General features: G+C 42.6%; 1 protein-coding gene across 1 annotated transcript; it reads left to right on the forward strand.

Moving 5' to 3' along the window:
- Positions 1 to 1,413: 1,413 nt before the first annotated feature.
- ppp1r21 (protein phosphatase 1, regulatory subunit 21) lies at positions 1,414 to 15,593 on the forward strand. The gene is made up of 22 exons (XM_071897959.2): positions 1,414 to 2,042; positions 3,384 to 3,452; positions 4,050 to 4,196; positions 4,689 to 4,790; positions 4,912 to 5,076; positions 5,199 to 5,257; positions 5,666 to 5,760; positions 6,043 to 6,095; positions 6,968 to 7,117; positions 7,292 to 7,393; positions 7,478 to 7,566; positions 7,660 to 7,796; positions 8,024 to 8,116; positions 8,707 to 8,834; positions 9,543 to 9,695; positions 9,786 to 9,878; positions 11,112 to 11,366; positions 11,809 to 11,844; positions 11,994 to 12,110; positions 12,876 to 12,974; positions 13,100 to 13,228; positions 13,965 to 15,593. The coding sequence occupies exons 1-22, from the start codon at positions 1,989 to 1,991 to the stop codon at positions 13,992 to 13,994; spliced, it is 2,355 nt and encodes a 784-aa protein (XP_071754060.1). The 5' UTR covers positions 1,414 to 1,988; the 3' UTR covers positions 13,995 to 15,593.
- Positions 15,594 to 16,260: the final 667 nt, after the last annotated feature.

Here is a 16,260-nt window from a genome sequence, read left to right on the forward strand (position 1 = left end):
TGCTGGTTTCTCAATTTTCACATAACCATGTTACAGCTTGCAAATATTTTCCCACCAAACCCAGCAGTTCAGCCCTGTTTTGCCTGAGCAGGCTGTGCTCAGCAGTACGTGTGGTGGCTCCACCGCGATTTCCCTCTTTCTTCTGTATGTCTTTTTGAATGCATGTACATGGCAGGTTGCCAGAAATGCACCTTTCACGAATGTAGATTCCAAGGCTGTGCCTGTGATGGATGCATCATCAGATGTCCTAACGACACTTCCCTGTAAGTTAATTAGTCATGGAGGACTGCGGGACGAACACAGTGTGACCCTGAACAAGGGGTTGTCTGACTAGCCTCGGGCCCATTGGCACAGCTCTATTGTTCAATGGAGTCCTGTGTGTCTACTGGAAGAGGGGGGCTTCTCCCTACTGACTGCCTCAATTCAGCTGGAAATCAGAGCAGCACCACCTCCCCCCTCTCCCACATGGCCCTAGCAACCACGCCACGCCGACAGTTGCCAGGCAACCAGACAATGCTGGAGCCACTGGCTGTGGTGTGCGTGTGAGAGAGAGTTTGTGTTTTGCCTGTATATGTTTAAGATCAAGAATGGTATATCAGTGACAGAGGATGTGCTGTTCTTTTTGTTTTTTTGGTACAAAACAGACAAGCAAGCCTTTTCTTTGTGAATGCATTATACATTGCAGAATTAGCATCTGATAAAATAAGACCTATACAGTTGTGATTCATTTAAAGACATGGTGATACTATGATGACTATGTGGTGTAAATTGAAATGGATTATTGATGAAGTGAAATGAATCATGTGTAGGATTTGAGTAATGATAGTTGCAGTGAATTCTCTGAGCAACATCTCACTGCATTTCTATGCTAAATGAGGTCATCTGCGTTTTAAAGGGAAAACACAAATACCATCCTACACAGGGGTATAGTGACCCACTTGTGCTTTAGACCCCACACCCTGTGGGCAAACTGCCATCACAATCAAACCAATCCATAAAATGTGAAAAGTCGTAAAATATTAGTAAATAATTTATTACTGATATCACGACACTTGATTCTAAATGGCATATGCTCCTTAAAGGAAAAGACAGAGGCAGGATGCTTGGGATCCAGTACATTTATCTGGATTCATTATTCTCAGCAGCACATTATCTGAATTTAGTCAAATGATCACACTCAGTCTCACTTTACTCTCATTTAGTCACACTTTACATAATTAATATCGGCCGGGTGAAATTTATGCATGGCTGTTATTACCATCTCCATTTTGCATTTAATATTTCTGCTAAACTGTCACACGCTAGAGGGCGCCATGTTTAGACGCACTCACCAGCTTTCTCGTTTGTGAACTTTGAACTCTGAGCTTGTGTCTCCGGTCTCATTCGAGGGTTTTTGCAAATGAGGATTAGAAAATGAAAGTATTTCGGGCTAACTGTTGGGGGAAGTGTCAAGGCTCGTATTCAATTTTAACAGCAGTTACACTCTCTTAAATACAATTTCCGGGACATTTCGGATTACACGACTGCTATTTGTTAACGCTAGATGTCACTCAGTGTTGGGATTTGTTTTGCTACATAGCCGTTAGCTAGTTAGCAGGCTCGGTTACTGCTAATAGTGTTAGCTGGAAAAAGGCTTGCTAGCAAGTTGGAATAACATCCGGCTTTACAAATTAAATCAGATGATCACCAACCAGTCCTTTCTCCATGACTCAAGACCGTCCCTCTGTCACAATGTATCCGGGGTCAGTCACACCAAGTAACGGAGCAAGCCAGCCTAAAGAAATGATAACAGTGAGCTAGGTAACCTAAGCTAGCTAGGTTACAGCTAACCTTATCCGTCGTCAACATTTCGAGCAACTGTCACCGTGAAGAAAGCTGTTGGGAAGCTAACGAACGTCAGCTAGCTAGTTAGCTGGCTAGCTAGGATAACGTTATCTATCATTAGCTAACGGTTAGCGAGGGATAACGTTATTCTGACTCCAGCAACAATGGCTGCAGACCTGCAAGCAAAATACAGCAAGTTGGCACAGGAGTATTCCAAGGTAAATTACTATATTTGTAACGCTGTTGTTCCAAACGTTGGCTAAAGCAATGCTAATCTGCCCTAATATACTGTATATCACTGACCACACACACACACACAAACAATATTGACGAGCTAGGAGGACAGAAGCTGCTAATGCCTAATTACAGTCTATTACAGTATACAGCAGTATGCATCCATTATCACTGAGTAATATTGCATTTAAAAGTACATAACTGGAAACCACCAATATGAGGCTACTAATGTAGACCTGTGGATTCTCAGTCCAGGATGTTAGGATGTTATTGTTGTTTGCTTGGGATCAAAAGCAACGTGCTACTTTAACTTCAAACAACTTCAGACAAATCAGCACTGACAGCCATGCAATCTGGACAAGTAGCCAAACCTGACTGAGTGGTCTCTTACTGTACTGTTTCTGGACACACTGTCTTGGATCATGGTGCTCAAGCTTTTTTTTTTTTTTTTTTCACATGAGGCAATAGGCATAGCTGGACTTTTATCATTCATTTATGTTGGCCTGGGTCTACTCTACATGTCTAACAAGTGATCACTCGGTTGAGTTTTGATGGAGGCTAAATGTCGGTGATTACCCCATCCTTAAGTTCCATAAACGTTTTTAAGAGAAAATTTGTTAATGAATGACCAGCTCTGCTTTTAGTGACAATGAAGCCTGTGTGGCAGTGTTTTCTCTTGAGGGCAGTTACTGAGTTTTTCTCTACCCTTTGTCTCTGTGTCAGCTGACAGCACAGGGAGTGTGTGTGATGTTTCCTGTTGAACTATGACAGACTCTCCGTTAGCCAAGCACCAGTCCATATCCTGTTCAGGAAGTGCTGACTGTGTAATTTTCACACACTCTGCCATCGTAGTTAAACTATGTGTGTAACGGGCACAAGACATCCAGTACAGAACAATGAGACTGAAATGCTACAGTAACCCTTCAAAATATGTCGAGAAAAGACAGGAGCAACACAGATGTGCATATGAGACAGATACTGTGTGTATGAGCGAAATGTGAATTTAGCGTCAGATGCCATCATTTTAACTGCCGGCATATATCAAATAGTGGCCTGCTAATAGCCTGTGGACCTAAACAGGGCGTAGTAGTTATTTTCCCATTCAATACATCTCTTCACGATTAGTCTATAACTGAAGATACAAAAAAAAAAAAAAAAAGGAATGAGCCGCTTGTCTTTTTTCTGCAACTTTTCTTTTATTATTTTAAAACTAATAGCTGACAACATTTTTCTTTAAGAGACTCTGAGTTTACATGTTAATCCTGACCTTGGATACTGTTTGATTTTGTTTATTTCTCATCATTTTCCCTCTTATGTTTTCACAGCTCCGTGCCCAGAACCAGGTGCTGAAGAAGGGAGTGGTGGATGAACAGGCCAGCTCTGCCTCTTTAAAGGTAAATTAGCATTCAAAATAATCAAGAGACTTCCCACAGCTCTAATGTGCACTTGTACTCTTGATACAGGCTAGGCATTCATTGCTACTAGTTGTATTTAAGCCACAGCTGTACTGTTGTTTTATGGACTATGAGGGGGTTCCTATGTCCCAAACTCTGTCCAATATACTGTATGTATCATCAGGGTGGATAGCATAAATCCTGCTGGAAACGAGGTGTGGACTGTGGACTACTTTATCTTCATATTTGCAGAAGGAATCCAAACAGCCAGTCCACACCCACGCTAACTTGGACTGGTGAAAATGTTGCAATTTCAGTCATGCTGGAGTTGCAAAATGACAACTCAGACATTTTCTTTAGGGACAGTTTTTTTTTGTATTTTTTTTATCAAAGAAGTACTTTAATTTCTCCCAACAATCTCCTAATGCTTGTAGAGCAGCAGTGCGAAGCCTGACTTGATCACATGTCAGCGGCAGTGATTGATTTGCTCAGCCTAATGTGTTGGTCCTTGAGAAAACATGTCTACTTGCTGTAAACTTCAACAGCAGTGTTAACCCTGGCCTGTGTTATTCATCGGTCCATTTTCTCCCTCTTCAGGAGCAGCTGAAGCAGAGGGACCAGAGCCTGAGGAAGGTGGAGCAGGAGATGGACAGCCTCAGCTTCAGGAACCAGCAGCTGGCCAAGAGGGTGGAGCTGCTGCAAGAGGAGCTGGCTACTAGTGAAGCCAAGGGCAAAAAGGGGAAGGTGAGCGTAAAGGAGAAATACAAGGGAGTGGCGAGGGAGGTGGATTGATGGGGCAGGGTGCAGGGTGCAGGGTGGATGAAAAGCGTTACGTTTTTGTGTACTATATTGTATACTGCTACATGGATTCTATAATGGTCATGAAATTCATCTGATTGCAGATGGTGCCATATTTCAGCTAGGGCTAATATGGCTAAAAGCATAATCCTGATTATTTTGCTACTGTGATGCTAATTATTAATCATGATTATTCGTCTTGATGATTTGAGGGTTGAGGTTATTTTGCTGCACTTTTGGGACCTTATATCAAGATCTTGACTACTTTCAACCTTAGCTGAAATTCAAAAATAAATGAATTGTTTCAATATTGCCAAAATGCCCATATTTGATGATTATTAATTGTAGAAACTAAAATTATGATATGATTATACACAATTAATTGTGTAGCCCTAGCTTCATCATTAACATGCCCTATTTCATTTTTACCTCCTCCAGAATAAAGGAGACTCCCCCTCGCAGCAAGGCCTGCAGACCCAGAGTGTCTTTGATGAGGACCTGCAGAAAAAGATCCAGGAGAATGAGCGCCTTCATATCCAAGTAAGCAGCTCTGCCCTTTTTATATCACCATGCCATTGTTCTATATATTTCAGGCCAGTGTACTGGTAAGGCCATGCATGTGATGGGTCTGTTGTTTGGTGTCCTGGTATGCTCTGGTTAGTTCTATGAGGCGGACGAGCAGCACCGGCGGCAGGAGGCCCAGCTGAGGGTGCGGTTAGAGGAGCTGGAGAGAGACTCTGAGCAGCACCAGGCCGTGGTGGACGGACTCACCACCAAGTACATGGAAACCATTGAGAGGCTGCAGAGTGACAAGGCACGCATAGAGGTGAGGGTGAGCAGGAGAAAAGGCAGAGAGGAGGAAGAGAAAGAGGATGATTAGAGGTGTGACTGTCAGTTTTAATTGAGTAAATCATGATGCATTCATATGTTTCTGCTCTCCTCTGACAGGTGAAAGCCCAGACTCTGGAGAGGGAAGCAAAAGAGTGCAGAATGCGAACAGAAGAGTGGTACATCCTACTTTTTATTTACAGTTTGAGAATAGTCAAATCCATCAATGTGGTGGCAGTCTGAAAGGATGCTTTGCAATATGTAGCCCAATATGACTTAAACAATTAGAAATTTATAAATACAGTATACTTGAGAATTCGATCATGATTGATTTATTTTTTTTAACTTTCTTAAAGTATATCTCCTTTTTAGACAGACGTAATTTCTATGTCAGTACATGTTTTTTTTATGTAAACCTAATAAATACAATGAAGCATTGTTCATGATACATTAATCTCTGATTCAAAGTTGATGTCCTGCAATAGAAAAATGACTATTTTGACATTACTATCAGTCCTAGCTCTCTTTATGATTAACCACAATGCATCAGTTAATCTAGTAAACTCTGTCTCTTGTTCTCTCTGCAGTCAGCAGCAGCTGAGGCGGTGCCAGTCAGAGCTGAACAGACAGGTGAAACAGAGCAGCAGCGTTATCCAGGAGAAAGTGCCCTTCAATGACACCAGTGAGTATCTGGCACTTATCCACTTAGACTGAAACAAGGGTTAGGTCTGGTACAGAGCAGCCATCTATAATAGGACACTCACATCTGAGTCTCAGTGCACCACTGATACCTTAACAGCACTCTACTCAGGAGCGAGTAGTGCAATGTTACACCAAACTGTAATATTGTGTACAAAGAGGAAAGAGGCTATACCACTTGAGCAATGTTTGTCGAGTCAACAAGGTTCAGTGCAGCGACCGAGGTTCTGCTCGGGTTTAACTGCTCTTCTCTCCCACCCTCCAGAATTTAGTGACTACAACAGCCTAAATGTTCCACCACACAATCGAAGGCATCAGGTGAGTGTGAGGAAACACACCCAATGTGGTAATGTTTGGTTTATTGTGCACCAGTACTTAATTGATTAAAGGAAAATGCCGGTGTCATTTAATTACAGCCCATTTACTAGTCTACGTCTAGTTTACATTTCCCCAGTCATTTTGTAATGCATGCAATATGTAATTAGATTTTTTTTAACGAGTACAAATTTTTTAAAATACACTCTATGGTGTCAAACCTAGCTTGAAATTAACTGCTGTCCCAGCTAACAAAGACAACCCAAATAAGAAGACATGGATGTGACAAAGTTTGTAAGGCGACATCTTTTTGAGGGATTATTTCCTGGCGGAGACTTCCATTTCTTCCTGTGGGTGTCAGGTGACTGACAGTAAATAGAGCGTAATGTAATGCACATACTGATATGAAAACACTCAACTTGGACACAATTAAATAACGATAAAACAGAAACTTTGACCAAACCAAATTAAGGCTTCATGTTTGCTGTGATGGATTATCTAGCTTGGGCAGTTTTCAAGTCTAGAGAAGTTGTTTTTCATACTGAGCAAGAATGAATGGCAGCAAATTGCCTCTTCTGAAGGTAGTAAAACGAGCCCTGGTCTCTCCCGCTTTGCTGACTGTGTGCAGACTCCAGCAGGAATAATGTAACAGAGAGGGGCGACCTTGACGATTTGCAAAAAAAACACCGGCATTATCCTTTAACTTTAATTAACTCTGTGGGGAAATTGGGTTGTCACAACAGCAGAGAATAGGATATAGCTAAGAATAAAGGGTACTGAAGGTAATACACAAGAATCATTCATACAGACTCATATCTTAGAGAGAGGACTAAAGACAGATGTGTGCGGCCTCTGTGTTGTTCCTCTGGATTCAGCTGAAGGCCCGGGACGTGGCTGGTCAGGCCCTGGGGTTCGTACAGGATCTGGTGGCTGCTCTGTTGAACTTCCACTCCTACACAGAACAGAGAGTGCACATCTATCCCTTGGACTCCTCCATTGAGCCCGTCTCCCCTCTTAACCAGAAGGTGAGGCAGCCATGCACAAGAAATACAGACTACCAGTGATATACTACATTATCTACAATGGCTTAAACTATGTATCACAATAACATTAGTTCTACATGTAATGGTGACCTCGTACGTAATGACCTCATACGTTGATAGTATAAACTTACATGGAGAATTTTGCCCTCCACCCAGTTTTCCCAGTATCTACATGAGAATGCAGCCTATGTGCGCCCCCTGGAGGACAGCTTACTGCAATTACACCAGAGCATCACAGAGGACACGGTCACAGTGCTGGTGAGTGTTTTTTGTTAAAGAGGCAAAGTGGGGGCTTGTTTATGATGGATGATCAACCACTAACTGTGTTCTGTTGAATTGAAGGAGACTGTGGACAAGCTGAAGAACTTCGCTGATAATTTCTCCTCATACACCCACTTTCTGCAGAAGATTCTACCCTATCAGCTGAAAAGGTAAGCACTCCCTATGCGCGTGTGTGTGAGTATGCATGAGAGAGAGAGAGAGAGACTGGTTTTCTTAATTGCTACCCTCTCTTCTACTCCCAGCCTGGAAGAAGAGTGTGAGGCACCTCTTTGTACCACTGCCCTTGCTGCTAAAAACCAGGAGTTGCAGAGTGACATGAAGAGAGTAACGTCCGTGTTCGAGAAACTGCAGAACTACATAAACTTATTGGCCTTACCCAGTAAGTTACCAAAAGATCATTTGAGTTTTTTCTGCCTAAAATTTCTGTCAATTATCATTAGATCAGAATCGTTATTTCACAAATTTACATGAAGAATTGTAAGGTGTTTGTTTTTGCAGCCTCCTCTACTTTTAATCATTTGGAATTTGCCAGTTTTTACAGGAGAGGGGGTTGTGAACTGATATGATGTGCTTGTTGTTTTACAATGTGTGTATAATGTGTCTCAGGTGTTCAACAGGATCCCATGCCACAGAGCAGCACCTCTGCTGTTTTCACCCAGCTGGCTGCCTGTCTGCACAGCCTTCACGATGCTATTAAAGGTGAGCAGGGCTGCGGAGACACATTTGACCTGGAGCCACTCACAACTAGCGTGACACAACACAACGAGTCCCCGCATTACTGTCATTCATAAAACTCTGCCCTTTTTTCTGTATTCACAACAATATCCACCAGCCTGTTTGCTGTAGAATAAATACCCAGAGGCTTCGGTGTAACTTCTGCCACAGTGGGACACCAAATGGAACTATAATTATGTGGTCTCTGGCAGAGACGAGTCACTTTTGTACAACTGACACATTTGGCAGAGTGGGAATCTCTTTGTGTGCAGACTGCCTTTGTCTCTTTGTTTGTGTTGCTACTCTTGTGGGCACAGTATGGAGCCCCTGGCAGCATGATCAAATGTACTCCAGAGACCTGTAGTTTGCACTGTTAATGTGTAACTAATATCCATAATGCATCATTTTGCCACGTAGCTCTCTCATTCAATAAGGGAACATCCCAAAACAGTAGTCCATTGAGTTTATTAAATCTGATAAAAAATGTCCTATTTAGCTGGTGAATTTGAAGAATGCAATAAATACAGATGAATGAGATAAATGCCTTTCCTGCTGTTCCCTCCCTGTGTGTCCAGAGATGTCAAAGCACTACAACCAGAAGGCCGGCTTGGAGCAGGAGCTGCCCACCGTCACCCAGAAGCTGCGCACCACCACAGAGTGTCTGCTGGGATCCCTGGGCTCGCTGACCAACAGCACCGGCAAGGTAAAGCCAACAGGGGGCAGGCAGCAGCCGGGCTCAAGTCTACTTTATCGTGTCGGTTCAAGCAGAGTGTCACTTTTATTGGTTATAAAAGCATAAAAAGGCTTAAATGTAAGTAGCAATGAGTTTTGAGTGCAACTGGATCACGTTGGTAATTTTCCATTAATGCGACAACACAGAATGCAGGACTCAGGTGGGCAGCAGTGAAACGTTCAAAGATACTGACCAAATCGCAGTCTCTACAGCTGCTCCCTGGTCAAAATGGGGGGTAAATGATTTCGCTTTGTGGATCAACTGAACGTTGGCAGAGACGTGTCTACTGATGGGAGGCACAGTCCAGTGGGTGGCAGCAGTTAGTCTTGGTCTCCTGGTGCTGTGTGAAGCCTCTTGGGGGTAGCGGTGAATAATGAGTTGGTACGTGATCTGTAGAGTGAGTGTCATATTGTGAGTGGAAGCTTAATAGCTCAGACATTTAACATCTCGGTGGAGTCATCTTTCTGTTGGCCCAGCTGTTTTAAGTCCTCACTGGAGAGGTCTTGAGCATTCTCTCTAAAGCAAACGCACTGGTTAATTTCAGGCTTAACAGGCTTCTTGGACAGCGACTACACTCGAGGAACGTAGGCATTTGAACAGCGTCTCTTTGGCTCCAGATGCTGTTGAGATCTCTTGTCTTGTGTGAATAATAAGGCGTATTTACCTTAATTCTTGCAGATTGCCACCTTCTTCAGCAACAACCTAGACTTCTTCACGTCGTCCACAGGCTACGGTCCAAGAGGCGGCACAGTAGCCCTCAACCCCTTGCAGGCAGAGAGTATGCTGGCTAACAAAAAGAAAGCAGCTGACTATATCCATGCTATCAGAAAGGTCAGTATATGCTTGACTGAATAAGTGTTGTTCATTAATAAATGTCTGTTTTCACGCTATTTTACTTGTCTTGTTTTGTTTTGTGTTCAGCCGAGGCCTCAGTCTGTTCCGTACAGAGAAGCCCTGTCAAACCGTCGTATACTGACCAGCTCCACAGAGAGCAGAGAAGGCCTCACTCAGCAGGTATGCCACTGATTCTTTACTTTACACTATTCCTATTGGTTTAGAAGTGATTGATTTAAAGATTTTACTAATCACTTTTTCAAGCAAGGTTAGGTCTGGCCAAAAGCTACATTGCAGACCTTTTAACCCTCTATGAGCCAGTGTGCAGCCTCAGATCCTCAGCCACAGCCGCTCTAGTTGTTCTAAAGGCGGCGGTATACCAACACAGAAGTTGAACTTGCTCAAAATAGAAACACAAACAGCACCGCATACAAATTTGTGTATACTCGTTGTGGCTTCGTATTGTTAGTTTATTTACAGTCCATGCCAGTGGGGGCACATGAAGATTAAAGAGGTAACCATAACCTAAGGAAACCAAAAATAGCGGTGACAAAAACAAAAAGAACAACAATAACAATGGCTGCAGTGAAACGGTGACAAAGGCAGCAGAGGGAATATGAGGATTTAGAAACCGTTTGATCGGCTATAAAGGTGCAGATATCCTCTAACAATCTCGGCGAGCTTAACCTCAAAACAATTCATTTTGAAAGAGTTGACCGTGAGTTGTTTACACAGAGATGTAAATAAAGGCAATGAAACGGAAAACTAAATGGAGATGGTTTTCCATAAGGCAACAACCAATCTTGTTATTTACTGCAGACAGTCACACACTGGAGGCTGGTGTGTTTGTCCAAAGCCAATGCGTCACTTAATTTTTTCGCAAAAGTGTCCTTTTGTCCATATGAACCTGCTGAAGTTTGTTTCTGCAGCAAGTGTACCTTGGTTATTATACCAATGTATAAAGATAAAGATTACTGGGCTTTTGCCATCAGGGCCCCCACATTTTAGAACGACCTGCCTGAAGACCATAGGCTAACAGAATCAGTATAATCCTTTAAATCAGTTCTTAACTTATTTTTATAGACTTGCTTTAATGTAATGTCTTTTGTCGTATTACTTTTACTGTTGTATTGTTTTTACTCTTGATTCCTATCTTTTTACATAGTGGTGCCTTGTTTTTATTTATTTTAATACATTGATGATTTTGAAGTTTGTTTTTATTTGATTGTTAAAGCACTTTGTAATATCTGTTTTTAAAAAGGTCTATACAAAGTTGTTAATTATTATTTCAAACTGCCTTGTTATGTAGTTTCCCTGTCATTACCCTGTCATTTTCCCCAACGCTGGCTCAGCCCTCTTCCCACAAGCTCACTGTCCACTCCTCTCCTGTCCCGCCTCCCCGGCCTCCTGCAGGTGCAGCAGAGCCAGGAGAAGATCGCTCGGCTGGAGCAGGAGAAGGAGCACTGGCTCCTGGAGGCCCAGCTGGGCAAGGTGAGGCTGGAGAAGGAGAACCAGCGCATTGCGGATTTGGAAGCCCAACTCGCAGCGGCTCTCGGGGGAAGTCCGACCTTACACACGGCCCCAGCCAGCGCACTAGTGCACAGCCAAGAGGATGCGGAGACGGAGCAGAGAGCCACAGGGAAAGAGGCTACGCTGTGCACCAGCCTGGTACAGTCACTTCACTGCCTATTTTACTGTTCGTTCCGCTAGCAGAAGAATTTTTCTGCCCGGAGCATGGGTGTCTATTATTTGCTTCAACAAAGGGAGTATTATCATTCTCTCTGGTAGCTCCCACGCTAAGCATGTTTTCCTTAATAAAACACAGACTTCCAATGTGCTGATGTGACAGAATTGGAGAATAGTGTTGTTTGTGCAAGTCGGTACAGAGTTCAGGCTGCGCACACACAGTCACTACACCCTGTTATCTATTTTAGACTTAACTACCTGTTCTGTAGCTTTTATTCTTGCAATGTCTTCCAGGGATAGTTTGTCCCAGCAATGTTAGAGGCCCATCTGTGCTTGATATTTCATGCTAGATGTGGATTTTACAACCCCTGGTTCTGTGAATAAGTCCCTGACATGTTTCTTTGTTTTGTATTGTTGTCACCAGGTCGGCATGTTGTGTACAACACCTACAGTTGAGCATGTAAGTTGCCTCGTACTTAACCAATTTACATACTGAAAGTTAAGAGTTCTTAAATAAACCAAAAAAAAAAAGACCAAATATGCATTTAAAATCACAACATGTCCCTGAAATAAGCTTCATCTAGCTGGATGTTATGTCTGTGCCTGCAGGTGGGAGACGAGGAGTCCAGGGAGCAGCTGATAAAGACTCACTACATGGCCAGAGTGGGAGAGCTCACCACTCAGCTCCAGATTTCGGACAGCAAGGCGGTGCACTTCCACTCTGAGGTGAGGCCGCATGAATATCTTTCCTAGCTGCTGCTCCTTATAGCACAAGACCTGACCTTTTCATAGCACACATAGCCTTTTTATCATTATGTGTCATCTGGCAAGAGATATGGAAACTCTTGCAGTTCTGGCACTGTTCAAATGCCCAGATACATTTAGCACAGAGTAGGCACCCACCCTCTTCCCTCATGTCTTCCTTCCTCTAATCATTCCCCCACTATTTTTGTCTGCTTCTTCAATATGCTCAGAGAGCAGTGGGCATGGAAACAGCACCACAAGTAAACACTGCGTGACCTTGTTTGTTTCCCTATTCCTCCCTCTTTCTCCTTTGCATCTGCTGCTCACATCTGGATTAACATGTATGGCGAACACGGCTCTCAACTTTCTGTCTTCCATGTGTTTTTTCCTGAGAAACATAATGACCGACACCTAATATTTATAGTATTACTGTGAGGCTTGATGGCTGAGGCTGAATGTAGAGATTTGTCCCTCTGACGTCTTGTTGTATTGTGACTAACTGGCAGGTCAGTCATGTGCGTCTTGTATCCTAGCAACAGGAATACACCTGATCTTGAGTCAGTGTCTTAGGCAGTAAACAGTCACTTTTTCAAGCTGTGCATTTACCCCGACAGTCTTCCAATACACCCATTTCTCAAAGCAATAACCCTTTTTTTCAGGTTTTGAAAATGATCTATAAAGTGTGCTATACATGCATAATACTTTTATAGAGACAGCAAGCTTTTATTTTGCTATTTCCCTTTCTAGTGCCGTGCTTTGGCTAAGCGTTTAGCCATCGCTGAAAAATCACGGGAGACTCTGAGCGAAGAGGTCAAACTGGCCAATCAGAACATCACACGCTTGCAGGTAACACAGCCAAATCCCTGAAGACCGTCTTAGCTAACTTCTCCAGCCTTCTCCCACAACTGTTCAGTCCCATGCAGAAGACATCCCCACTTCATCTCATTATATCTATGGTGTCTGCCATGCAGGATGAGCTGGCCACGACCAAGAGGAGCTACGAAGATCAGCTCAGCATGATGAGCGACCACCTGTGTAGCATGAATGAGACGCTGAGCAAGCAGAGAGAGGAAATCGACACGCTCAAACTGGGCAGCAAGGTAAAGCTCTGAGACACATTTACGATGTGTGTGCTCCTTTGAAGTTAACAAAATCCAAATTTGGAATCTAGCCTCATCAGATTTCGGTATGTACATATACACATGTTCTTAAGGACTTTGACTTCTACATGGAAAGTAATATTGTTTACAATGTTCGTAACCCATCGTAACTCAAATTACAGGACTGTTTTAATTCAGGGTGTATACACATTCCCAATGTTAACAAACCTTTTAAAATACATGTAAAGCTCATTTTCAGCCGTCACAATACTGTCAGTCCTTGTATCCAAAAAAAGTCTTCAAGCAAATTCATTAAAGGCAAATTAAATATAAATACAGATAATAGTTTCAGGGAGTTTGAGGTATTAATTCAGCTGTGGGAGAGAAACATGACATTGTAAAGTTTCTGTCAGTTGTGGGGTGAACAGGCAGGTCAGTGGTGGCAGCGAGGTTGCTCCCCGGTCTGATGGGAAAAGCACCTGCTAGAACCATCTGGAAAAGTCATTAAGTTAAGGTTGCAGAAGTGGAATGGCCTGTTAAAGTGCATGTATGTGTGTGTGTGTGTGTGTGTGTGTCAGGCAGTTGCAGGACAGAAGGTGTTAGTGATCTAAGGGCAGTGATTTTCTGTCCTAGTACAGAAACCAAGCCCAGCCCTTTTCTATGTTTTGAAGTAGTTTTGATGTACCATTTTAACTTCTGTTTTGTTACTTATCTTATTGCCTTCTCCCTTTTTTAGGGAAATGCCAAAAAGAACAAAGGTCGCTAGGGTTGTCCTGAAGCTGGCTCCATTTGGCATCACAAGGGCAACCTGAGGGAAGATCTGGACTGTGGAGCCTCCCAGCAGCGTCCTGTCACTTCTACTACACCATCACCAAAACCACCGGACGGAGAAGCTACATGAGCCTCAGATTTCTCCACTATCAGACAGTGGTTATACAGATGGACTGGGAGATTGAAAATGTCTCTGACTGAGGAAGCGTCTTTTTTTCCCTTTCCTTGTCACAGCACCAATTACAACAGTATTTGTAAAATGTTTCCTGAAAACTTTAAAGGAAGCTGCTGCTTGACCTTTTGGCCGAAGCAGGGTGGGAGAAAGACAAAGCTTTTCCCCAAAGGGACGGGTGAAGATAAACAGTTGAAGCCTTGGTAATGCTTACTGAAGTCAAGACTTGAAGACCAAACCCTGTTGATTAGTGTGTGTTTTTTTCTGTTTAATGTACATGTGGGACAGAAAAAAAACTGAAAGAGTGCATTCTTACTGCTTAGCTGTGGGAGAAGGCAATCAGAGTAAATATGGTGTGACTGAGTGCTTTTTCATTATGCAAGAGAATGTGTTTGTCTTATTGTGTGACTGTGGCACCAGGCTTAAGAACAAATGAGTATTGTTTTACATTTCGATTCTTTTTTTTTTTTTTTTTTAGATTGGAGAATATCTGTGCAAGTGGTTGAAAGGGCCTATATGGCCACATATAAACTCCCTTTTAACACTTGCATACATTACAAGCTTCTGTAAAGAAGGGCTTTCCACCTGAATGAATGAACAGCTAACAGACACACTTGAATTCATTCCTCATTTTGGAATCCTTTCTGTCTTCAGGAAGTGGAGAAACGGAAAGGTGTCTGCCTTCAAGCAGCGCTTAACTGTGTTTACCTAGAGGAAAGGGTAGGATGGACAGGTTAGAGCTCATGAAATGTGTCAGTCTGTCTCTGTGAACTTGCTCTGTAACGTTAGTCGTTTTATCACCAAAGTACGTATGGATGTGCACTTAGAAGACTTGTGTAGCACAATAGTCTAAATTCATGTTCTATTATGTATGGATAAAAAGGGTTAATGTGAATATTACACTCCTTTGAAATCATGATATACATTATTGTACTGTATAATTTTTAAAAGGAATATACAACAAAGGCATTTATTCTGAGGTTACAAATGTTTATTTTCCAAGAAATTATGAAAAATGAAACCCAAAAATGTACTTCCATGCAACTAAGATTTTGGGGTGACTCAGATGAGGAGTTTACAGGCGGGGAGGGCCCTAAACTGTAACTGTTGGTCACTGGTGATTGGACAAGCTAATCTATGCCTTGTGGCAGAATGCAGTTCAAGTTTACAATTTACAGCATACCGCTCTGGCTTGTAGTGACACTCTGGTGAAGTAAACGAAACGTGAGCCTAACAGTGACTGTGAGCAGTTCATTGGAACCCCGTGTTTGCCAATCTATACCTGCCAGCAAACCTTTTATCACAAGGATTTGCCAACACCCCCTAAAACCTACTAAAAGTAATACTTGTATCCTCACAATGTAATCTGTTCAAAAGCACATAAATATGTGAAAGAAATAAAGAGCTTGCTCAGCATTTGAAGGTTTCGTGTGTTCAGATTTACTTGCGGTATTAAAGGCCCATAAATGTGACTGACCTAGCCACAGGTTAATGGTACCTGTATTCAACTGTTTTCTATTGGTGCGTGTGAGTGTCACTGAAGGTTTGACACTTGTGACAGAAGTTATGAAATTGTGAGATCCCACTGGGGCCAAAACAGGCAGCATTTGAGTGTGTATGAGAGTTGGAGAAGAGAGGGATTGTAAATGGCCTATAATTAGAAATGAAAAAGGTTGTAACACACCCTAACCACTTGGAAATCGGGGTCAACATTTAACTGAACACGAGAACTCAAGGATGACTGTTCGATGCCTTCATTTTGTTTTTCACAAGAGGCAAAACATTTTTGTGTGGCTTCAACCCTGCTGTGGGCCGATCAATTAATGCTGCTTTCAAGTGCTCCTCGTAAGCTCCTGCTTCCGATTTCGAAGTAGTAAATACCACTTGTCGGTGCATTCAAGTGCTTTTGATCAGTAAAAATAACAGAATGGACACTAACAAAAGTATATTTGGTGGCTGTTTTTAATTTTAGAAATCAAGCACAGAGCAACTTTGGCTGTGGAATGCAGTGGAGGAAACATTCCATAGACATGTACTGGGGTGTGGAAACGTACCAAAATATCCCACTTCAGTATTAGTAGGCTACTGT

Source organism: Centroberyx gerrardi, chromosome 15, assembly GCF_048128805.1.
Source record: "Centroberyx gerrardi isolate f3 chromosome 15, fCenGer3.hap1.cur.20231027, whole genome shotgun sequence".
Classification (NCBI taxonomy): Eukaryota; Metazoa; Chordata; class Actinopteri; order Beryciformes; family Berycidae; genus Centroberyx; species Centroberyx gerrardi.